Here is a 23,456-nt window from a genome sequence, read left to right as displayed (position 1 = left end):
TGAAACAGAAAAAGAAGCAAGAGTCCAGAATAAAATAGAAGGGCCGTTTGGCCGTAAACAGTGGTGGAGTTGGGGGTCACAGCGGCGTATGGAACGGTACCTTCGGCCCGTGGATGCGCGTAGAGGGGCAAACGCAGGGCGGTAATACCAATACCCCTGCGAAAATACACGGTTCTTTAACGTGGGATTGGAGCAGCAGGGCGTCCCAGAGCAGCTTCCGAGTGCAGGCCATCATCGCTTCCCTTCCAGATTATCCTACGCTAGAACGATTGAGCTATGGATCCCAATCGGATCTGACGTTTGGAATGGCATGTGAGCCCGGTTCCTTGTTTTAGCTGTTCCTACGTACACCCCAGATGATTCCCAGGTACCTGGTAACTGTAACCGCCTCGCCTAGCCTAGAAAACCCTCTATAGCACCTGTGTCCTAGTGGAATAGGGTCAATGGGAAATAGAACGAATGGCGATTCTGTGTATACGGCCCTCCCCAAAACTCGACAGAGCCCCAGGTAATGGGGCCGGGAAAGGTCGTTTGCGTCATTGGGTGCCCCGGAAGCAGTTTAGTCGCCCGTTTGGAATGTGTCAATTCCCGAACAAGCATAGCAAGATCTTCTACTTCCGGGAGTGTCGATCTGGAAATCAAGGAACATCTCAACGTAACCTCGATAGAATCATCGACTGGACTTTGGTTACACTTTCTCCTCAATGTGTACGCAAACAATCAAAAGTTGGTAAATAAACAGCGGAGCGGTTTTATTGCTACAAATGGAGACCCTCTGATGCCGATGCAGAGAACAAGGTCTCAAGAATAAGAATAAAAGACACATAAGAAGATAATAGATGATTGAATGAGAAAAGGGCCCACTAGGTGGAGAGGAAACCCACAAGCGCCGTAGACAAAGGAAAAGCAGAGATCGAGTGGACGAAAAAGGCAGGAAAGAAAAGAAAAAGTAAGGCGAGAATCGTTCATAACGGCGTTAGATAAGACTGAGGGAGAGCAAGCTGTTCGCCTACTCCGAGATCTTGGCATCTCCATCATCATCCAGACCGTGGAGAGTCGGGTACATGACCGAGTTCTCTTCTGACTCGGTCTTGCCCGACTCCTCCTTGGCGGGTGAATGGTGGGTGCTGGCAGTTTCAAGACCCTCCATGCCATCGACCGAAGGAGTGACGGATCGGCTCTTGCTCTGGTCCGAGTTTTCCGACTCGCCAAAGTTACCGCCCTCCATCATCTCTGAGACTAGACGACGCAGGTTCTCCAGTAGGCGAACCTTCTCCACCCAGGCCACATTGACATCCCGCTCGGCAACCTCGGTGGCTGCCTGGGCAGTACGCTGAGCAGCCTCCTGATCGGGGTCTGCGACGGAGAGGGCCGGGTCGATCAAGTGCTCAGAAACGGCAGGAGAGCGCTTCTTGGTTGGAGTGCGGTCGCCATCTTTGCTGCCGTCCTCCGAGATACCCATGCTAGCGTCACGGGTCTCACGCTCGGCAGGGCGGGCGCGTTGCAGCGTACCGCCGGTGTAGCGACGGCGATCATCGTGGTCATATGCGCCGAGAGTTGGTGGAGCAGCCCCAGAAGTCGCGTATCCCGCAGGCATGCTGTCCGCCATGGTGGAGGGCAGACGCGGGTACATACCCGCACCGCTTTCGTGGGGGGGGCGAAACACGGTGCGACTGGATCGACATTGGGGAGCGGGCGGACGCGTACGACTGCACGCTAGAGGGAGGAGTCAAGGCAGGAGTGGGAGAGTGAGCCGAGGCAGGCATCATGGAAGCAGAGGTGGTAGCGGTGACATGGCTAGGAGGGAGCTGGGAGGGAGGAGAGTTGCTGGTACGGTAGTTCATGCCGCCGTGGACGTAGTGAGCACCGGGCTGAGCAACGCCGGCGGCAGCTACATTCTCATCACTCTCGTAAATGGTGTTCTGCATCTGCTCCAGGAATTGGTCGATGTTGATCAGGTCGTTCTTGGAGCGAACATTGGACATAGGAGGTAGGTGGTAAGCAGGAGCGGGCGCGCCGCCTGGACTGTAGCCTCCACCGCCACCTCCCGCAACAGGGACAGGAGCAGCCATTGGCTGATACTCGGGAACTGGGCCATTCAGAATTGGGAGCTGGAGAGCCTGGAGGCCGAGCAAGCGCTGGCCAACAGCAGCGTAAGAGCTCGGGTCGAATTGGCGGCGCTTCAGGTCACCGAAGAATTCATTCAAGGCATCGTACCCGCGCTTACGGTCATATGAGGAGGTTCCATCAGGACCTTGGCTCAAAGCGTAGTACACATTGCCATATGAGTGAGGGTTTGCAGCTTGGGGAGGTGCTGGGTGGTGAGAGTAGTATTGAGCACCATGGCTGTAGGCCTGGCCTGAGATGCCATTGACCGGAGTCTCGAAGTAGTGGGTTGCTGCAGCATAGCCCTTTGGGTTTTGAGGAAACATCATGTCCGGGTGATGCTTCAGGCCAGGCTCAGGAGAACGGATCTCCGAATCATCAGCATGGGTTTTGACGTGTTTCTTGAGATCCTGGGGGCGCTTGAAGGCCTTGCCACAGAAGTCACACTTGTGAGGCTTCAGCGGCACATGGACTCTGATATGGGAGGTGATATGGTCGCGCTTGACAGTGGTGGTGGTGCAAGTGCCCCATTGGCAGGTCAAATTTAAATTGTTAGTGCTCTTCCGGCCAACGTGGCGTTCACAGACGTGTTCCTGTTTGGTCAGTCACGTTAGCGGGGGGGTCACAGATGCGCACAAAAGGAGCCAGATGCGCAGTGGCTTTACAGTTCACTGACATAGAGGGCCTCAGCCGTAGGAGACCGTTCAGTGCAGCCGACCCACTGGCAGGGGAGCTGATCACCACCGTTCATGGAGCTGTTGATTGCAGCCGTGGCAGCCGCAGCAGTAGCAGTGACAGAGGCGTTGGGAGTTGTAGGAGCAGCAGATGGCTGAGACTCGACAGGGGCAGCAGCAGCTGTCTGTGGAGTTGATGATGAGGGGAGGTTATTGTCGCTCATGATGCCAAGAAATAGAAAGTCTTGTCAAGATCGCGGAACCGGGGCGCGTCTTTATAAGGACAGACAGGTTGCTCTCGTATATGATACGCAATACGCGACGCCGAAGTCACACTAGCCAGATGCAGGTGTGTAGCAGTGCAGTCGGCAACAACAAAATGCGTGGGAAGTTGAAGATGGGAGAAAAGGAGGTGGGGGGGGAAACCTGGTGGAGGAAAAATAAGCCGAGCCTTTGCCCAGGCCAGTGCGGGCGGAGAAGAACCAAGAAAAAGGGACAAGAGCGAGCCAAGCCGTGGTGCGGGCCTTCCAAGACCCGAGAGGCCAAAGCAGCGACCACCTCGCCTTCTCACTGGTGGAGCCTGTCTGGGCGAGCCTCCCCAGTTGCGCCGAGCCCTCGAGGGGCTGTGCATTCTTGTCTTTGGCATGCTCTCTCCTGAATACTGTAGACACTACTATCACTATTGAATACTTACCACTACATCGTCCTACAGACTATCGACTAAGATCCGATTCGGCCCCCTGCAATCCTCCTGTTGGTATCCAGCCTACTTTCGGCTAAACCCGGTAGTACGGTCCGGGTTTACGGGATTTGGCTTTTAGCTTCTGCCTGGTCCCTTGGCCTCCGGGCCATTCGTACCATTGGACACCTCCAAATCAGTTCACTCATACCAGGTGAGGTGGATCTCTAATTGGCATCATCCCCCATATTTGGGGGCCACCCTGCCAAGAATACTCAGCCATGGCCGAGACATCTTGGCAGCCAAGGATTTCCTCTGAATCCCGCTCCGACCCCAAGACGCTCTGAGGTCTTGGGCTCTTGGTATTTTGACTTGGCGTCCCATCCCTCGGTCCCAACAGTCGGACGAAACATAGCAGTGAACTTGGCAATCCTATGATCGACTTCAGGAATCCGATCTCTTAGGGATGATGCTTAACTTCAAAGGATTTTGTAAATCGCCCGCGAGACGCGGAAATGAAGACCGGGACGGCCTTACTAGTAATATTGGGCGCCCAGTTACGGCCTCCTTATACGCTGTGGGCCTCACGGTCGTCTGAATCTACCACATCAGGCATCTTGTCGCCAGCCCCAACGGTATAATCTCTAACTAGCAGTCTCTATCTCCTTATTCGCGACTAATAGTAGTATGATCGACACCGGCAGTTCACCACCTTGAACCGGTCACGCAAGCATTCTAGCAGAGCGAAACACTCCTATCAAGCCTGCAGTCTTGGCCAAAAAAAGCATTAGGCTCCCGCAAACCTCCCCAAGTGGAGGGAAATAACTCAACAAATGAAAAAGATTAGCCCCTCCCAATCCCCGGCGGCTGATACCAACTCCAAATATTCAGTCCCACCTTCGTCCCCTTCGTCACCGGAAACGCCGCATGCCAAGTCTCTGGGTACCCCGTGCCATCGGGGCGAAGGTTCTCCCAGAAAATCGCGTTCCCCTTAATCGGCTTAAACGTAATTCCCTCCTTTTTCGCGCCTCCCCCTCTCCTCCTTCCTCCTCGCACTCCAGGAACCGACACCACTGCTTCCCCGGCGGCATCCTCAACCGGGGGAAATTCGTCCCTCCCCCCTGGCAATCCGCCCCCAGATACACCATGAACGTGCTCAGTCGGTCCCCGCCTCGTGACAATGATCCCGTCCAGTCATAGTGATGCCGGTAGTGGCCGGAGGTGTTGTACCGCTGCGCCCACATCCGCTCGATATACAGGTGCGGACGCCAGCCCTGGAATGCCCGCGCGCGGTCCTCCAGGCAGCGCACCGTATCGTCGCGATCCAGGAGGGCGCGGTCGGAGAGGCGGCGGTCTGGGTCCACGCGCTCGGAAACGCCGTCCCAGACGATGGACGGCGTGTACTTGTTCAGGCTTATGTCGACGAGGTGGTCCGCTTCCGAGTCGCTGATGAAGTTCTCTAGGTACAGGATGAGAGGGGTGCGGGAGAGGAGGTGCACTTTGTAGTTTGCGGGCGTGTCAGGGCAGGTGTAGGGCACGCCATCTTCGGGGCTGATGAAGCTGTCATCTGTGAGGTGGGAGGGGAGAGGAGTGGAGGGATCTGAGGCTGGGACGTCGAAGATGTTTATTTCAGACTCGGGGTTGGCAGGGAAGACGCTGCGGAGGAGCGGGTCGAGGATGAAGAGGTATACTGGAATGAAGTAGAGAGCCCACGTAACCAAGGTCGCAGGCTTGGGGAGAGATGCCATGGCAGACGCAGTTGTAGGCTTTATATATTCACTTTTCGTAGATGGCGGTCTGGTCCTAGCAATTTACAAGTCGGACGAGGGTGGTTGCAGCTTCATAGGAGGCTTCAGAGCTCGTAGAAGGCTCTATCTGAGCCTTGAGTCAGACTGAAGGGTTCAATTGATGCGGATTTGGGAGGGGCTGGGACGACAAGAAGGTCCGCTTGGGAAAGAAGAGCCATGTTGAAGGGACGAGAATCTCGGAGCAGCTGGGGCATGCGAGGATCCATGTGGGTCTGCTATTCTGATTCAGTCTAAACCGACCATGGTAAGTCGGTACCAAGAATGGCGCACTCAACGCAGAATATAAGGAAATCTCCGCCCGGAATATGCCGTTTGGTCCTGAAACGAGAGCCTTTTGGTTATGGATACATGGCAGAGACATGGGGAGCCTCAGCCGACGAAAAGGGAAGAGAGGGAAAGGAAAGAGCGTCGCACTTCCCATATCCGACTTACCCCCTCGTGGGGAGGTTGGTAGGTTCCTATTCTACAGCCAAACGTAGTATATACCAGCGAAGAAGGGCTCCGAATCATTGAATGTCAATTAGTTCTTAATTACAATTCACACATTGGGTTCACTTCTGAGAGTTAAATGAGCAGTCCTAGTAACCAAGCCTGGGTTGATCAAACCAATTGTCTCATTTGAAGATCGTATTAAGAATCCATCAGCGGAACGCCATCCAGGTATATATATGCTCTTCGTTGTGACGCGATTCGTAAGTTCATCATAGATTTGGCACTGCCGGGTTCATCCACTGGGTCCAGTCTTCATTCGGTGCCCCGTTCCCAGGCCGATAGTCCGGTTCATTACCGAAGAGGTCATCGAATAAGATGCCAAGATCTGCATTAGCGCCGAAGGTATTCTCATCCATGCTCATATTAAGATCTAAAGGGGCGTTCGATAATGAGGGATTTTCCGGTGGCCGTGGGACCTGATCTGAGGGCACATTCATCGGCTGGAAGTTGTAGCCTTGCCAGACGAAGTTCTGGTTCGGAATTGAGACAAGGTCGGGGCTGCTGATCCCTTCGCTGGGGGTGGTCTGACTGTGTGAAATGGGAGAGCCGAGGAGAGGTGATCCCATCGGCTGTGACGTGTGAAGCCGGCTTGGGACGGAGGACTTGACTCCAGACGAGGACCCGAAGTTTCCAAAGGTCGGGAAAGAATCTAACCCAGGAGTTGTGGTGTTGTGCACAGAGGGATCACTGGACGAATTGGAATCCATTCCTTGTTGTGAGCTGTCAACTTGGAAGCGGGAGGGATGATTGTCGTAACGGAAATGGTCATCTTCCAATTTGGACATGGGCTGGGTAGGATAGGCAAATGGGTCGTCAGATGGAAACATGAATTGCATGAGGTCCGGAAGGTTGTTTGGGTTATTAAACTGCTGGGACCAAGCTAGACTTGACGTTTCTTGTGGACCAATCGATGGATGCATAGAATTGGAAGTGATTGTCTCGGGGGTAGCCATTCCCTCTGTCTGTAACTCCGGAGTGGTGCTCACCCAGGCCGATGGCGTTCCGTTGTCGACAGGTCGGTTGTTGACAGGCGGCGTAGTATCCATACTCTTTTGTCGGCGGTTCGACGATCCCGGGTAGGTCTGCTGCATTCTCTTGGTAGGGAATGTCTTTGCGCGAGGCACGCCTTGTTCAATTTTCAGATCTGGTTCGGCAGCAGCCGAAGGAGCCGGACGCTTCAGGTTGACCGGCGCTTTTGAGCTCTGTCGTGTTTTCAAAATCTCTGGCAGGGATTTGAACAAACACTATGGTATATTAGTACAAGTTCTTGCTCAAGCAGGTGGCAAACGTTACATTCAAGCTTTGCGAACAGCGGTCTGCGGCCATACTCCTTTTGGCAAGCCCGGCCAGGGTCGCCTTGCCCTCCATGGCGTCTTTCAGCACGCCATCTTTGGCAGTAGGAGAATCCGGATTCTCCACCACGAAGAAGATCAAGGATAGGATGGCAAAATAAGTTGTGTACATGACAAACCAGAAAGATCCGTTGAGGAGTCCTCGTTTGTGCATGCCAGCCGTGATATGGACGATATTTCTCGAGACACTAACACAGGCCGCGGCACAGGCATAAGAGCGTTTATCCATACCGCTGGCTTGCGATCCGCCGGATACATAGTGCAAGAACGGACGGTACATCATCATTTGTACGTGAGCATAACTTATACGCAATAATTGCCGCGCTCTAAGGAATATCAGTCATCTGATTGTCACTCATGTCTCCGATGGGGTGCTTTACCTTTCTAGCTGTGGTGAGACTTCGGTCCCGGGACGCAACGCTGGAGGCAGGTCTTCCATCCACTTCTGGAGATCACGCTCAATCTCGCGGATCTTCGAGTGGCTGACCATGTACCGCTGATCGTGTTTCGAACGATAGCGCGCATTCTTTGTGGGTAAATGTATTTGACAACCTTCATGATGATCTTTCCCAGATGAGTGTGAGCATTGGGTGCGGCCATCAGTGGAGTGTAATACTCTGGCATCGGAATGATGCCATTTGCAGTGATGTATTCGCCATCAACTGGGAGGGGATATTCTTGGTCGATGTCGTCGTCGCTCAGCATCACAGGGAAACCCAGAAGTGTGCTCACGTAAACATCCATTTTGCGGATCACCCAAAAGATTCGACTGCGCAATTGTTTCTCGATCGGGTTGAAGTCTGTGTTGACGGTTCGATGAAGGCCTAGCCGCAGGGCAGAGCGAAGCGCAATTCCCACATACGAATAGCAAGTGCTTAGCTTCGCAGAGGACTGGAGGAAAAGCACCATGAAACAGATAGCTTGCAGAGAGGTGAGATCTCGACAGTCGGTGATCTCCAAGAGTTGTCGTCCAGCCTTGAAAAATTGGAACCTGACATTTGGAACATTAATAAGATATCTCCGCCGATGAAGGTTGCCTTCTCATAGCTTACCCTTGGCCGATCGCGCCTTCATAACCATCTACATCCAGAGTACCAATTCCATCGTCGGAGAATAAGCAGCCGACAGCCATCACTATGTAGAGAAGAGGCAAGAATGAGTTCTCTTCGTTGGTATATTGATCATGCGGCCGGTCGTATATGCGCTCAAGAGAAGCGTAGAACGATGGCTCATGCACGAAGCGCATCAAGGTGCAGGCATCGTCTAGCGCATTGTGACACAGCCTGCGGGCCACCGTGACAGGAGGCAGATCATGTGTCGGGGGGAGGGACGATCCGTCCTGTGGGGACTCGGACATTGATTTAGGGCTTTCGAGCATGGAGCGAGACGGGTAGTGGGGGAATTCGCTCTGGTCCCCCAACCGTCTGCGGAGGCGCCGCGCAAAGATGATGCCTGACGAATGCCCATGATAATCCCAATGCCCTTGGTCGTCGCGGTCTAGCCAGCCCGATTGATCCACCATCGTCTCCAACAGCCCCTCTTCACCTCCTTCTTGCGCTGCATCTCCCTGTCCCGAAGCCGAATCCGAGGACTTTGCAGCTGGAGCTCCGGCAGTTGGTTCACTAAGCGCCTGTTTTGCTTGCCCCTGTTGCGCAGACGCCAGGCGCTGAATAACGGCATTGATGTCTCAGCTTTGGGTCGTTCAGGTTGACATCCGGACATACGACTCGTAAGATGGCTTCTGCCTTATGCAGTCGGGCCTCCAGGGCCTCCAGGTGCTGCGGGGCGGGATTACGGCGGCGATTAGAGGGCTGGTCATACGTGCATTCTTGAAGGAAGTTAGCCAAGAAGGGGTATCTACTCGCCAGACTCAAGCAGACTTTCTAGTATTCCTTTTTTCTTTTATTTGGGACATTGCTTGGTCTGGGGGCATGGATTGGGCGCACCATAGCTATAAACTGTACAGTGCGTACACGGCTGTTTCCCGTCGCATTTGATCTTTTTCCTGCGGCACTCGTCACAGGCGCGGCCTACTCGCCGCCTCTTTTGCAAGGGTATTGACTGGTTGTGTTTCCCATCTGCAAGAGAGCCATCATGGTTAGGATCGTCGTCGAGGTAAGAGTCATTCAAGGCCGGGTCGTCGTCATTCTCTCCAGAATGAAGGCCTGAATTCGCGGCCATGGTGGAGCGGAGATGTGAGCGAAAGGACAATTCATGTAACCCAAGTTCGAATTCTTGGGGGAAAGAACAGGGGAAAATCGCAAGAGTTGAAGAAGCGGATCACGCCGATGATGCAAAGGCGTGAAAGCGGTGGGCGAAAGTGGGCCGCGGAGAAAAAAAAGCACCCAAAAAATCACTCCAGAACGATTAAGGAGAAGAGACTTCCTCCCGCCCTGGGGGGGGGTCGGCTAGCTGATTACTACGCCAATTACGACTTTGGGTCCCTCCAATTCGGGGGTTCGCATAAGGATTCCTGATTTCCGAAAGCTTGACCGCAACTACGTCTCTATCGGGAGGGGAGGGGGGGGGCCCCGTTTTCTGAGGGTCATCTAGATAGTGATAAGTTTTGAGGTCCTCGAAAACCCTCGCTATACTCCGTACAACGTATCTACTCCAGGACTCCAGGGCTCTCAGGGCTCGCTTCGAGAGGATGAATAATACGCTCCACAGCCGAGTTCACTCAGCTATGGTTACTTTCTGCACCTCGTGACGGAGCGCCCCATCGGACCCCCATGGATCGGATGTCCGAGGCAATTAGGGGCCGCACGGGGAGCGCTTTCTCGATTCGCTTCCCCTATCAAGAAGACTCTGTCACGTACCCATGAGACATTTTATGGCTCATCCCACCTAGGCTGATCAATGGATCGCTCTGGGATTGGTTGAGAGGGGAGCAGCTTCTGTAATAGGGCATACGGCGAAGTTCCGACTAGCCTAAACAGATGCCTCCGCCAAAGGGAACCAAAAATGATGGTCAATATAGCCTGGGCTCGATGTACAGCGGGGGGCGCTGTACCCACCTCGAATGTTTGAACCTGGACCAGCTTTGAGCCCGTTGGAAGAGTGGCTTCGGTTTTCTAACTCCGAGGGCTCGGGGATTTAAGGAGAATTGCCGATTGAGTTTCCTACGTAGATTTTCCCGGTTTCCAGGTTTTCTACTGCGTAATCGTTCCGCTCAGCTTCGGTCTTCCAGGCGTCGGCCCTTTACGGCCTGGGGACCACGTACACTCTGGGGTTTCTGGATCTTCGGGCCTCTGGATCTTCGTGGTTCTTGGAAGACGCCAACTTCGGCATCCCCCCTGGGCATTGGGCCGCTGAGAGCCAGGACTCATGAGTCATGGTACGCGGGATTTTCGTGTTTCTATATGAGTCTATTGTATGCGCGATTATGCGCTTCATAATTTACCCGCATCGCCCGCAACTCCCGCATCTCTGCTTCCCGTTGCTAGCTCTGTTGATCCTTTTGCGAGACGGGCCCTTCAAGTCGCCGGTGGGGCATCATGGGCTCCAATTGGACGCGGTCCTGAATCTGGACTCGGGGAGCCTTAAGAAGTAAGTCCCCAGTCTCAAGTCCATGGCTTGAATCTGGGAAAATCCCCAATCCCTCAACTTGAATGTACTATCACGACCAGGTGACTCTCGTCTGCCGCTTAGCATCGCATAAACCTTCCCCGCAGTGATGATTCTACTGGTCACATCCATTATTGCTTGAATTATCTCTTATCCACTCCGTACTGAGCGGACCTGAGAAAGGACGATCGCTACCAAATTCCGACTAATTTATGCTTTGCGACACCTCAGACTCAATTGCCTTGTGCATAGCCCGTTACATTAAACGACGCATGGAGGTGCGACTAATCCGGTTTCCATCCGAGTATCTTTCCTTTTCGCCCTTGCACTAGCTATGGTGCTCGCGTCTGTAGCAGGCAGTGGTAGACTTTATAAAGGGATCAACCATGCACAGGGCGGCATGACGGACACCCTGGGGACGCCCTGGGACGCGACAGAGAATGTAGACCACGCGGGCTGAACACTGCCAACTACGAACTGCAAAGGGCAAACCACGAACACCAAGGTACCAAGGCAATCCAAGCATCTGGGAAGCTGCCTGCTGCTCTCGCTGGTCTCCCCCGTGTGGCAGCGCGGTTTTCGCCCCCAAGGCGTGGCCCAAGGAATTTGGCTTCCGATCTTTTTAAGCTCAGGCGTGGGGGCATGGCAATTCCTTCGCATCGACCTGCGTTTCAGTAAAATCGGATGAATAGTCTAGACTAGTGCTGCTCTTGTCAACCGTTAGGTGCAGATCCCTCACTTCCCCCACCCCTGGTATTTTTGGTGGGTAAAACGCTCCAGAAAGTTTTCTGGATTCGCGGCCGTATTCCCCCCTTTGGTCCAACTTCTCCAGATCGCCACATTCTTCTCCACCGCGACTACTTCTACAGGGGCTGTTCCTTATATGGGTCTGTGTCGCTGCGCAGCTCTCGATCCTCTGGTCGCCCAAACTTGGAGCTCTGATTCCTAGCCGGCAATGGCAGCTGCGCTGCAATAACACAATGGCGTTCGTGCTCGTCACTCTGTGCTGTGTGTTTGTGGCCCTCGGGTCATTTCTTTTTGGCTACGACTCGGGGATCATCTCATCAAGCATTGAACAAGATGCTTTCCTTCATAAATTCGGGTCGCCTGGACTCTCCGACGCTGCGAGTGGGGGCATCATCTCCGCTTACACAGGTACCTCGCAACAATTGCCCCTTCCAATTGCACGGCCTCGACTAAACTTCATCATTAGGTGGTGCCATCGTGGGGTCTTTAGTTGCGCCCTACATCTCCGACTGCTGGGGACGTCGAATGGTGGTTTTCAATGGCGCCCTCCTCGCTACCTTGGGTGCTGCGCTTCAGGGAGGCACGACCACCATCGCGATGCTAATTGCCGGTCGATTCATCGCTGGGGTCGCCATTGGGCTGATGTCGGCCACTATCCCCGTCTACTGCGTATGTGAAGATGATATTTGGCGATACCCTGGCTATTTGCTCGGGGTAGTAGGGCTGACTTGTCTCAGATCGAGGTTGCGCCTCCTAGAATCCGCGGATTGCTGGCAAGTATGCAACAATGGATGATTGGGCTTGGGATTATGGTTGCTGTCAGTCTAGCCCAATTATCCCAAAGGTTCTCTTCATCACTAACAGTGTTCAGCAATGGGTCGGCTACGGCGCTTCTCACTATGAAACTGATTTTGCGTGGAGATTCCCTCTATCCCTGCAAACAGCCCCTGCCGTTATTCTCGCCTGTGGAGTCTGGCTTCTTCCAGAATCACCACGTTGGCTCATCGAGAACGGCAGAGAAGCCGCCGGAAGGGCAGTGCTAGCACGCCTGCACCTCGACTCCCGTGCTACAAACACCGAACTCGTCGAGCACGAAATAGCCCAGATCCAAGAAAGCGTCCTCTACGAACAGGAAGCCGTCGTTCGTTCCTGGCGCCAACTACTCACATCCAAACAATGGCGCTACCGCATCCTCCTCGCGTGCGGTCTGCAGGCAATGACCCAATGCTCTGGTACAAACGTCATCCAAAACTACGGGCCTCGGCTTTACAAGTCCCTCGGGTTTTCCACGTCGCGCTCTCTCATGATCATCGGGATCTGGGGCGCTCTAAGCCTTTTCTGGAATACAGTTTTTATGCTCTTCATCGACAAAGTCTCCCGCCGCAAGCTGCTCATTCCCTCCCTCTTCGGCATGGGGGCAGCCATGTGCGTCGAGGCAACACTAGTCCACTACATCGACTTCAGCGACTCAACCGCTAATCCAGATGCCCTTCGCGCTGCCATCGCCATGTTCTTCGTCTTCTCCTTCTCCTTCACTGCGCTCGGCCTGATCTCCTGGGTCTACCCAGCCGAGATCTTCCCGACAGCCATCCGCGCGCGCGGCTCGGCGCTCGCGACTGCGACGAACTGGAGTCTGAACCTGGTCTTTGCGCAGTGCTCGCCCATCGCGCTGACGAATATGGGGTCGACGTACTTCTACTGCTTTGTCGGCTTTAACTGGGCGGCGATCTTCCTCATCTGGTTCTGGTATCCCGATACGGTTGCCTGCTCGCTGGAAGAGGTCGAGGACGTGTTTGTAGAGAAGCCGAGGGAGGTAGTGCAGGAGGTTACTCGGGCTGCGGCGCCAAGTCCGGCGAGGCCGCGCTCACACATTAGACATAAGGGAATGGATCCTTTGTCTATGCATCCGACCAATATTAGTTGGAGTTCTTTGAGTGCGAGTTCGCCGAGGTCTTCGGATAAGAAGGTTGAAGATGTATGAACCTACGATTTAGCGGTCATGTATGATATTTCAATTGATGAGTGAAAGATAACTGAAGTTTATACCCTCCATCTCTTTGAATGGCTAGGAATTATCGTACGTAATATGGTTCCTTACAGATGTTTTTTCAAATATTGAGACATACTGAGATTATATGCAGTTTGCGATGGTAGACTCACTATCGGACTCTTCAATCATAAATCATAAATGACATAGCAATGTACAGACGAATCCGATCTCACACAGCCAGTATTAAAATATTACCAACAGCCGCCTTCATTCCACACGAGTACTTTCAATCAAGTGCAGGGCTCCGTGACCAACAGAAGGGGCGAATCTCATTCACGGTCGAATCACATCGGATCAAAGAAGCGACGGCATCACATAGTTCGTCAATGGCGCATCGAGTATCTCACGACGAAGATCGGGCTCCCAAAGACAGAACGAAAGCTCACACGCCTGGAGAGTAAGACAAGCGAACAGCATACTGTTCACGCGGTACCAGGATTCAGCACTCAGCCGCTTCGCAATCTTGAGCATGCGACCGACAAACCACGGCCGGGAATACGGCGATGCATCATTGGGGGCGTATTGCGAATAATCAGGCAATGGCTCGAGGGCGCTGTGGTCGAATAGTTCGGGACCCAAGCCATCGTTGCATTCTAGAAGGATCTGGAGGATCGCCTCGACCGAGCCACTCATGCTCACTTCGCTGTCGATCATGGCCTGCTCGAGTGTCGTCAGGAAGCTTCCTGCTAGAGTTGGGGTGTAGCGATAGTCCCAGAGACCAGCGTTGAGCATTATCAGAGCTGCCAGTCGAGCGATCATTTGCTTGCGGTCGCCTGATTTGGTGGATCGAGCAATTGGAGGCGCCGCTATCACTCGGTATAGGATGGATGTTTCGTGCACGGTGGTGCTGCGGGCTGGAACGCATGTTTCTGGGTGGTCTCGTTGGTAGAGAGCCAGATGCTCGCATCGACGGAGGAAATGGAGAAATTCTTCGCATTGCAAACGAATTTCATCGATAGGAGTCCCTTGAGTTGATGGAATGGGTGCAGGCGGACCCGCTTCGGGAAGTGGGAAAGAGGCGGCGTCGGACGGTGGAGAGTCGACAGAGCTGGGTGGGGATGGCATGTTGTGGAAAGGGTGTGAAGACGGGGGTGAGAAGGTGCGTTTTTGGGAGTGACAATGGGATCGGATGGATCGAAGAAGAAGCTGGCCCCGTGTGTCTCGTAGCCGGATAGGATATAGTCTTGCCAGTTTATCAGCATGCCAAGACGAGTATTCGCAAACGCAGAGGATCCTCCGCGCGACCTGATCATGTTGCGGGCTGCTCGCATGTGCATCCAGCTGATTTCTTTGTGGCCTGGCCGGGGATCAAAGTCTTCGAGTGCGGCAGCACTCAGACATGAGATGATAGAGACGTCCGAATTATCATATGGATCGTTCTGAAGATGCTCGCGGAGCATTGTGAGGGCCCGGTCTCGGTATAGGAGAGTTCGTGTTGTCTCGACCTCGTTGCGGAGCCAGGCCCAGGTATTGGCAGCATGTACCAGAATAGTATTCTGAAATGCGACACCTCCTTTCATCGCCTCGGGGACAAAGACCATTGTGTACCAATTGTGTGCCTTTTTCGACCGATAGTGGCCTCCATAGGAACAAGCCGGCATATCATTCACGTAGAAGTCAAATAGCCGATGTCCTTCTTCGTTCAGTTCCAGGGGAAGCGCATTGAATGGATCTCTTCTGGCTGCGCTCATTATAGTCCGTGGCGACAACTGCAGGTCGACGCTGGAGGAAGCGGGGTCCACGCTCATATTATATGGCGTATCCAGTGAGGCCGGTGTGATGTCGACAAAGCTGAATTGGACTCGGGACTCTTCCGGCACAGATCCAGAATGCTGAACAGGAGGTCTAAAGGGGAGGGTTCGTTCATATGTGTCAAGTTTAGTGGGCTGGGCAGGCACTAAGGGGCCCATCGCGTGAACGACTTGATCAAGATCGGCCAGCGCATCTTCCTCACTCGGCCCAGAAGAGTCCGGGTTGGGAGCCAGTTTCAGCGGGCTTGAGCTGCTTCCCGATGTCGCGGGCTGTCTTGTCGGTTCACGAGGTTTCGAGTCCGTTTTCCTAGGTCTCCCGCGTTTCCGCCGCGGGGTGGTCTCGCTCTCATCTTCGCTCTGGTGCGGGCCTCCTTTCTTCTGACGCATGTACTCTTGCATTACATGGCGCTTGACTTGGGTCAGATTGCTTCGACTGTTCTTCGAACTATCAATGAATTGCCAGCGTTGAGGTGTCTCGGACCGGCTTTTTGAACCCTCCTCTCTGGAAACCGACATGGTTCAGGATATGTGGGTGACAGTGACTGCACAAGAGCGTATCAGGCGTTCAAGCCTTTCAATAGTCCGTGCTGGCTTTTAGCAACGAGGTTCAAAGCTCAGCTTGTATCGCAGGATTCAAACCCTACAGCCAAAACCATATGTCGAACGTTGCGTGAGCAATAAGCCGCGATCCACCTTTTTTCTTTTTGACCTTGTCTGAAGGATCCGGGGCAAAGGCTTATACTTCCCATACCATTGGGTCTGGGGAGGGCCTCGTCAGATATTTGCTCACACCGAGACCCAAACAAGAACGCACAGATGCTACTTGCCAGCCTTGTAGAGCGTTGAAGGAGGGGACCGAAAACTCTAGTCAAGGGGTTCTTAAGATCGCCATGGACGGGTTAAACACGTGGTGGCGGGGCGTCACGTTTGATGACGTCCTATACAATGGAGGCATAGAAGGGGGGCGGAGCTGGGCACTCGCAAGCTGAGGGTCCGAAGAACTACCCAAACGTTGCCCAGAGCTTTTAGCGATGGGGGCATTCCCGGTGGACGGGGTCATATACACTCGCGATCCACCATGGGTAAGTAACACAAGCGGGTCCGTGGATCAAGGCCCCAGCAGGGGATTGATTGGTCAAAGTCAGCGGGAAATTGACTTTATGCTCGCATGCCGACCTTAATTTGGTTTAGGGGGAATCTAGAGCACGCCCATGCCAATCGCTTGACCGGACGATACTTTACGTCCCCTGCATATTCACCATCTAATCTGGAAAGCCTATACCAAGGATCAAGATCTAGTTCTCGACTCGGAGCATACCTGAGATGCAATGGTCCGATGTTTGCCGTGTTAAGGGGCCAGGAATGATCAGTAGGGAGGAATCACCCTCGGGAATTTTACGAAAAGCATCTAGTCGCAGATCAGGTTGGCATAAACCGGGCGTCTCCGGCACGGACCTCGGCATGCCCTATTTAGCAATCCATACTTTAATTTATGCAGTCCCGCCACTAGACTCGTTCCACTTGATCACCAAGGTATGAAGAAAAAGATCTATGGATTTTGATTGGCCAATTGGGTGCGAAATCAACATCGTCACGGTTCACGCCCAGGCGCACTACTTGCACGCTAACCTGGCAGTCGTTCTCGTATCCGCAAAACATACTTTCCCCCTCCACCCCTATTTGTCCTTGGCCCTCGAGGTCTAAAGTTAGTAGTTCTCTTACTGCTTTAGGCGAATACTACGTCGGGGTAATCAGCGTCGACCGCAGACCTGCCCCGCCGGAGAATCAGGGCAGCATCTGAGATGCAAAACCGGCCCGCGTGGTTCTTTCCACGTGTAACGATGCCGGAACAATGGGGTGGACCTTAACGTTCACCTAGGTAGCCAATAGGAGATATGCCTGGTGGCGTTGGACGACTTGAGTTTAACGGTCTGTTCCAGGACCTCGTCAGTAATCAGCTCCCCACCAATCTATGAACGCCCGAATGGCAAAGAATTAGACATGTCCAGAGTGGGCCTCTAGCGTCTGGTGAGACAGCAGCAGGATTTTAGAGGAATCCGGGCAGTCGGAATCTGTTTATGCCCCGATCGTCCTTGGCTTTGACTGTTTTTGACTGCCCGTAACGGATCTTGACGGATCTTTTAGTGAATCTGTCGATCGCCAGGCTTGACGAATTACAGGCTTTCAATCAATGACAGTATGGCCCCCAACCAGGGGTCGGTTGCTCACCACCCCTGTCTCAGGGTAAAACATCGCTCTGGAGATGCCCCATGACACCTCAGCTGCAAGTGCCGCATGAACTCTCCCACTAGTAGGACTAGCTTGGGGGCATGCAGTGAAGGTGGTTGCATTGGCCACTTCTAGGAGAATACCAGGGACTCTTCGCATACCCCCGAAGTTCGCAGCGGGACTTCCCAACCAAGGATCCCTTGGGCTGATGTGGGTCAGCGATCGACCACGGGAATCCTCAGCGGATTCAATTTCCTGGGAATCGTCGTTCGCCCCGGAAAGGATTATTTCCGCAGAGGGTTCAACGGGGGCCTCATTACGAACTAGTCCATACAACCGGGTTGCTGGGATTCGTACCAGGCCATGACTGGCATGTAATGCATTGCCGATATGAAGATACTAGTGAAGCAACTGATACCAAGGCATCAAGGAGTTGCGAAGCAACTACTTCTACCATCGCAACGGGATCTCCTCCAAAGTACAGGATTACAACCATTTGGTCCCAGGGCGGTTTTGGTGCACCCACATCCATCTGCCAGCAGTAGTTTCGAATTCTGCATTAGTGAACGGTGCTGGCTGTACCATATGAAAAGTTACTGCTGGTTGCATTGTGGTCTAGTTCCACCTGTAAGATGCTTAGAAGTTTCTGGCCGACGAGTAGGATCTAGCCCAAACTACGGAGACATTTCCAGTGGGCTAGAAGGAACAAAGAAAGTGAATTTAGACGAGGCTGCCCATTGAAGGCCCTCTGGGGATCCAAAACTCCCGAAAGTGTAATCATGCTTAATTTGCGGGTGGGGGCCACGCACAGTAGATTTGTACCTGGAAGGGGGAGTAAACAATCCTAGCATCTGTGATCCGGTCTATACATCCTCTAAGGCCCCCTCATCGCGTACAGCCTACTCCGAGTCCAGGTTCTCCAGAGAGACTTCGACTGAACCCTCTTGTGATCCCGAGGGCTCTTGTGTTCCCCCCCCCCCCACCACAGTGCGCCCCGCCTTTCCCGCACGGCCACGTCAGGACGCAAGGGTGAGAAATCAAATCCGTGAGAGGGCAAAGAGCCGCACACGTGAGGGGTTGACCCGACTCGTATCTTCTTTGACTGTGAAGAGCAAAACTCCATGGCCTGACCTAGCCTCATGGCCCTGCGTACATCTGCCGAGGAGGCTGAGGACGCTGCGGCCGGCTTCAGCGCCTTTCGTGCCCCTCTTCCCGAACACTCTACGGAGATCACCAGCTATATTGCTGACCTGTACTCAATCAGCGCCTCGCTTACTAGCTTAGACGACTTGTCCAAGGATGCCCGGATCGCACGCAATTGGTCACGCATCCAGGCCGACCTGGAATTAGTACAGAAAAGCCTCAAGTACACCATCAGCGATATCTTTGATCATTTCGGCCGGCTGGACGGCGGGAAGGTCTCCCCAGACATTTACAAGCGGACATGGGGGTCCATGAATCGGTTCTTCTGGGATGAGTCACAGTACTCTCTCACAACTCGCTTCGCCAAATACAAAGCCCTCCTCCGCGAACTGAACGATATGCTTAAAGAGTGCGTTACTCATTCCCCGCAGGGTCAAGATATATAAGATGTACCGGACCAATGCCTGACAGTGTTCTGCAGCAGCTCGTCCGATACCGCAGTACTGCTCGGCTATCGTCACGGAATCAAGACTTTGCTGGTGATCCAAGAAGATCGCGCAGAGCGATCAGAGCGCAGGAGATTACGCCGCCAACCATCCACCGATGTGATCGTTGAGGCTCCTCGTCCCCCCCACCGAGACTCACCGACGTCAACGGTCGTACGAACGCCAGCGCCCATCTCATCTCTCCCCGCCTCAATCTCCGCTGTCTCCCTCCTCCGGGGGTTTCTCGGATCTCCCGCCCTCTATTTCAGAGGTCTCCAGCTCTCCGCCATCAAGGCCTAGAATGCCGGCCCGGTTCAGCAATGAGAGTGCTCCGCCGTTGATTTCATACAGCAACACTGGATCAAAGAAGTGTTTTCCAGTTACGAAACGGAGACCGCAATCCCGGAAGCGGACCACAAGTAAGTTTTCTGGTCCGGGGGCATGATGATCTTCCCCCCTCCCAACTAACAGAACCTACAGAGCAGGATGTTATGATGACTATCAGGTTGACAAGCGGACACTCAAGGAGGACGGCTTTGAGCAGGTACTTCAATTGTAAGTTCACATGATGAGGTGTTGTCCCGTGTATTGAGGTTTATGGCCAACTCGTAGCAGAGCCTTCAACGACAGGTCGCAGATTACTGTCTACTACTTTATCCGACAATCCGACCATCGAACTCGCATTGTTTGCAAAGTGCCCCATCGCTCTCGACCAAGCGAGTCTTTCTGCTTTCCGCTGAATCTGCTAGAGATCGCTCGCTCGGGTTCCAGTCTGCATCTGTGCCGGCGACGAAATGGAGGCTCTGAACTCGTGATCTGGGCCACCCTGAACTTCATGACCATTGAAAGTGAGTCTTGCTAACCAAGGAGCCATAATCTGATTCTGAGATTCAATTTGCCCCTCTAGGTTTGGTAGCATTCTATTGCACGTTCTTGGCTCTTCGCGCGCAAGACACCGCCCGCGACGTGAAGGATATTCGAGACTACGAGATGGAAGAGGAAGAGGAGCTTTTCGGCGGGTAGGACCGTTCTTCGAACTTGAGCTTGGAATATGATCCTGACATACAGCAGTCAAATTGACGACGATGGATACCTCCACGCCCTGCGCGTCTATCAAGACATTCCGTCCAAGTCTATCCGGCTCCAGGCATCCATCCACAATGGGCCCAAGCAACGGTACGATGATACCCGGACGGGTTTACCTCATGTTCCTAACTCTTTATTCTTAGAACGCCTGTCTGGACAGCCTTCATCACTCATCACCTTCACCGTCGGGGCTGGTTGAAACTGGTCGACTCGCGAACCGTAGTTGTCCGCAGGATGGAGCCGTTTGTATTCATGTCCGAGGACAGGTATCGTCCACCCAAGACGTCGCGTGGAGAGCACATACTCAAGTTCAGATATGCGAGCGGTAGGACATTCTTTCTGGGAACCAAACAGCACGTGAGCTAACATTTATCCCAGATGCTGAGGGCTTCCTGGACACCATCGAAGACATCGCCGATGCGCTACCTTGAACTTCTGCGGATTACTTTGCTGAGTGGCCATTAATGATGAGTTACGCCGATATGATTATCATGAACAAAATGAAAAGTTGGAATGGGATAGGACTAATTTTTTGATGCCACTTTCTCTTCTTAGTACTCAGCTATGTGTGATATGAATTCGATTCAGTCTACTTTAAAGCGAGGCAGCGCCTTTTTTTTCCCCTCCTTCGGCGTGTTTGATGATTAGAAGATATTATTCGAATTATTTCTTGCATTCAAGTTACACTGAGCATTTGCTTGTGTTGATTGGACGCATTCCTCTACTGCTACAGGACTGATCTTCAGAACTCCAGAATTAACGTATCAGGATGGTATTGCAACTTTTAAGATGGCTTTCTTAAACCCGCATATTAGCAGTGCCGGTACCTAGCCAAAGCTATCACTGCGCGGGTTCGACGGCCCAACTGACGCCTACATAGAGAATATTATGGACCGCTCGTGCATTTTCTGTGAGAACATGGGCCACCTACTAGTAGCACAGCTATGTGTCCTGGACCGCGTGCATCGCTAGGGGATTGAGTTTAGGTTTCCCACAAGGTCAAGAGACCTGGCAGCTTTAGCCGTCGTGGCTCCTAAGTCTCAGCAGCCGAAGGGAGAGTACATGTGCACTCCGACATCTGGACTGCACTCTCCTCACCCTCCCGAGCGCTGCACTTCTCACAGCGAAGCGTGTCGCCATCGATGTATCGGCGATGCAAGAAGGTCCACTCATCTGGGGCCAGGTCCCTTGCCAGCAGGTCCTGCCCTAGGATATCCATCATTGCGACCGTCCGTTGTTGGAGAAGCCGTTCGCTCCGGCCCTTCTTGAACTTCGCACGCTCTTCAGCCTTCGCTCTCTTCTCACGGGCATGCTTTTGCCGCATATCCTCGGTCTCGGCCCGCGCTTTCTCGAGCTCTTCCATTTGACGGCGCCGCTCAGCCTCGTCCTTTGAGAAATTATAGAAACCGGCACCCCGCTTGCGCGGATCAGCGTCGGCATCGTAGTGCACTAGCTCGGGGCTCGAGGAACGATCCCGCAACTCGGCAATATGAGCCATGTGAGCGGCGAGTCTGGCGTCGGGATTGAATGCCTCGGTCTGCACCGTGACACCATGGATGAGGTTCTTGGGCTGCTCGGGCTGCCAACTTGGGCGCTGGGGTTCGTCGTTCAAGTCTTCCTTGAGGGCGGCTGCACGAGCGGCCTGGGCGCGGGTCCCTCGGCGTGAGCGGCCGAGTTCGTCTTCGTAGGAGATGATTGATGCATTGTCGTCATCCTTTTCCTCTTCTGAAGATGTATCGTGCTTTTGTGCGGACGTCCAGTCCTTGGGCGTGTCGTGCGTATCATAACTAGACGTGTGGCTTTGAGTGGGCCGCGCCGATAGTTGTGCCCAGGATTCGTGCATCAAAGCCGAAAGCGTATTGGCAAACTCAGTCTTGGCTGGCTGCGTGCCTTGGGAGGACTTTGACTTCTTTCCATGGGCCTTCCCAGACGAGGAAGCGTCGTCTTTGTTTGTGGATTTGGAACGCATGTTGTGTTGGGAGCACAGGATGTGGTAGGAGTGATGGGAGTGCGTAAAGCCAGGACCTTGGAGTTACGACTGGGAGCATCTGTAGTTTTCCTGGTTTTGATGCTTTGACAATGCTGTAACTGGTCTGTCTCATGTCTTCCTGAGCGGGATACCAATGCTCGGCATTGCGGGTCAACGTAACTTCATACCCTCATCCCTTACACAAGCGTCTCTTCGGAGTACAATTCAGGCTTCTTCTTGGCTTGGCTCTATCCTGATTGTGCTTTGTCTTCAGCTAGTGAAGTTTTCCACGCTAGTTTTTCTGTTTGCCCGGAATGTTTCCTCTTGAAAGAGGCGTCGGGTAGGATAATGATGCATGGTCATGTGACCAGGGCGGGCTGTTTATAAGGCCCGATAACTAACTAACTAGTTACATGGGGACTATAAAAAAACTTTCGGATGCTAAGCGATTTTTCTTAGACGATCCTCCGCGATTCAAAAACTTTGATAGTACGGTTGGTTGGCACTTTTGCTCGAGAGAAAGTACAATAACACTTAGCAATTTCTTCAAGCTTCCACCATGAGTACGGATTTTAAAATTGTGGCGTTCGGCTTTTTGGCCAAAAGTATCTGCGTGTTGAAAAGTCGATTCCCCACATTTCAGTGTGTCGCCTATTAGTGATCAAGCTAAAGGTCGATGCTGGTAGGTGGTGGTGAGACTCGGGGGTGAAAATAATAAGAAAAACAGAGGGGAAAAAGTGAAGTTTCTTGCTCCGAATGGGGGAATCGAACCCCCGGCTATCGTGTGAGAGACGATGAGGTTAGCCACTACCCCAATTCGGACGGCTCATCCACTAGACTACTCCAGTGAATTCGTGGTAAAACGGCGATATTTTGGCTATATGACGGCGCGTTTAGTGGGTCCTGGTAGCCACATATTCAATAGACACTCCAATCCCGCTTTGTTGGCCGAGACTGCTCTAATGGAAATCTGCTGGCCCTGCAGGCGTGTCAGCTGCATATAATTTTTCATGTCCACTTGGAGACGAGGCTCTTCTCTGCTGTAGTAAACTTGATGACGACAGTGTATCTTCGACTCTGAAGGCTCGCAATAGGGCGCAGTCTGTGTGCATACCGCTTCCGCCGCCCTACGAAATATATATATCCATACTTACATATCCTATATCCCCTAATCTTCAAACTAAATCCATGTATTTTTCGCTATATAATCATTTGCGTGATCTTGCTAAAACATTATTCCTGCTTGATAGCGGCCGAGGCCATTGGGGTGGTGTAGGAGGAAATTGAAAATATAGATCGTTGTTAGGGCGGGCTGAGT

The 23,456-nt window shown here is 53.1% G+C and overlaps 8 protein-coding genes across 8 annotated transcripts; 3 read left to right on the top strand and 5 right to left on the bottom strand.

The window, feature by feature from the left end:
- Positions 1-1,009: 1,009 nt before the first annotated feature.
- On the bottom strand, positions 1,010-3,004 carry pacC (putative C2H2 transcription factor PacC; the record flags this gene model as incomplete). The annotated part of the gene is made up of 3 exons (XM_058473850.1): positions 1,010-1,598; positions 1,636-2,699; positions 2,783-3,004. The coding sequence occupies 3 exons, from the start codon at positions 3,002-3,004 to the stop codon at positions 1,010-1,012; spliced, it is 1,875 nt and encodes a 624-aa protein (XP_058332853.1).
- Positions 3,005-3,123: 119 nt separating this feature from the next.
- Positions 3,124-3,438, top strand: N7468_004552 (uncharacterized protein; the record flags this gene model as incomplete). The annotated part of the gene is made up of 1 exon (XM_058473849.1): positions 3,124-3,438. One exon carries the CDS (start codon positions 3,124-3,126, stop codon positions 3,436-3,438), a length of 315 nt encoding a protein of 104 aa, XP_058332852.1.
- Positions 3,439-4,302: 864 nt separating this feature from the next.
- On the bottom strand, positions 4,303-5,207 carry N7468_004551 (oxidoreductase, 2OG-Fe(II) oxygenase family; the record flags this gene model as incomplete). Its single annotated transcript, XM_058473848.1, has 2 exons — positions 4,303-4,551; positions 4,605-5,207. The coding sequence occupies 2 exons, from the start codon at positions 5,205-5,207 to the stop codon at positions 4,303-4,305; spliced, it is 852 nt and encodes a 283-aa protein (XP_058332851.1).
- Positions 5,208-5,968: 761 nt separating this feature from the next.
- N7468_004550 (putative C6 transcription factor (Mut3)) lies at positions 5,969-9,292 on the bottom strand (the record flags this gene model as incomplete). The annotated part of the gene is made up of 7 exons (XM_058473847.1): positions 5,969-7,003; positions 7,053-7,437; positions 7,492-7,607; positions 7,661-8,102; positions 8,164-8,777; positions 8,836-8,939; positions 9,058-9,292. 7 exons carry the CDS (start codon positions 9,290-9,292, stop codon positions 5,969-5,971), a joined length of 2,931 nt encoding a protein of 976 aa, XP_058332850.1.
- A 2,366-nt stretch (positions 9,293-11,658) lies between these two features.
- Positions 11,659-13,406, top strand: N7468_004549 (sugar porter family MFS transporter; the record flags this gene model as incomplete). The annotated part of the gene is made up of 4 exons (XM_058473846.1): positions 11,659-11,833; positions 11,892-12,094; positions 12,163-12,243; positions 12,297-13,406. The coding sequence occupies 4 exons, from the start codon at positions 11,659-11,661 to the stop codon at positions 13,404-13,406; spliced, it is 1,569 nt and encodes a 522-aa protein (XP_058332849.1).
- A 363-nt stretch (positions 13,407-13,769) lies between these two features.
- N7468_004548 (sigma-70 region 2 family protein) lies at positions 13,770-15,742 on the bottom strand (the record flags this gene model as incomplete). The annotated part of the gene is made up of 2 exons (XM_058473845.1): positions 13,770-14,658; positions 14,721-15,742. 2 exons carry the CDS (start codon positions 15,740-15,742, stop codon positions 13,770-13,772), a joined length of 1,911 nt encoding a protein of 636 aa, XP_058332848.1.
- Positions 15,743-18,594: 2,852 nt separating this feature from the next.
- N7468_004547 (uncharacterized protein) lies at positions 18,595-20,600 on the top strand (the record flags this gene model as incomplete). Its single annotated transcript, XM_058473844.1, has 9 exons — positions 18,595-19,007; positions 19,080-19,257; positions 19,435-19,502; positions 19,564-19,638; positions 19,699-19,931; positions 19,991-20,102; positions 20,155-20,259; positions 20,313-20,494; positions 20,548-20,600. The coding sequence occupies 9 exons, from the start codon at positions 18,595-18,597 to the stop codon at positions 20,598-20,600; spliced, it is 1,419 nt and encodes a 472-aa protein (XP_058332847.1).
- A 602-nt stretch (positions 20,601-21,202) lies between these two features.
- N7468_004546 (CCDC174 family protein) lies at positions 21,203-22,138 on the bottom strand (the record flags this gene model as incomplete). The annotated part of the gene is made up of 1 exon (XM_058473843.1): positions 21,203-22,138. One exon carries the CDS (start codon positions 22,136-22,138, stop codon positions 21,203-21,205), a length of 936 nt encoding a protein of 311 aa, XP_058332846.1.
- Between the last annotated feature and the right edge of the window lie 1,318 nt (positions 22,139-23,456).

Source organism: Penicillium chermesinum (genome assembly GCF_028974085.1).
Source record: "Penicillium chermesinum strain IBT 19713 chromosome Unknown utg000003l:1.0-5111272.0:1.0-5115320.0, whole genome shotgun sequence".
In the NCBI taxonomy this organism is placed as follows: domain Eukaryota; kingdom Fungi; phylum Ascomycota; class Eurotiomycetes; order Eurotiales; family Aspergillaceae; genus Penicillium; species Penicillium chermesinum.
This window is presented reverse-complemented; position numbering and strand designations above follow the sequence as displayed.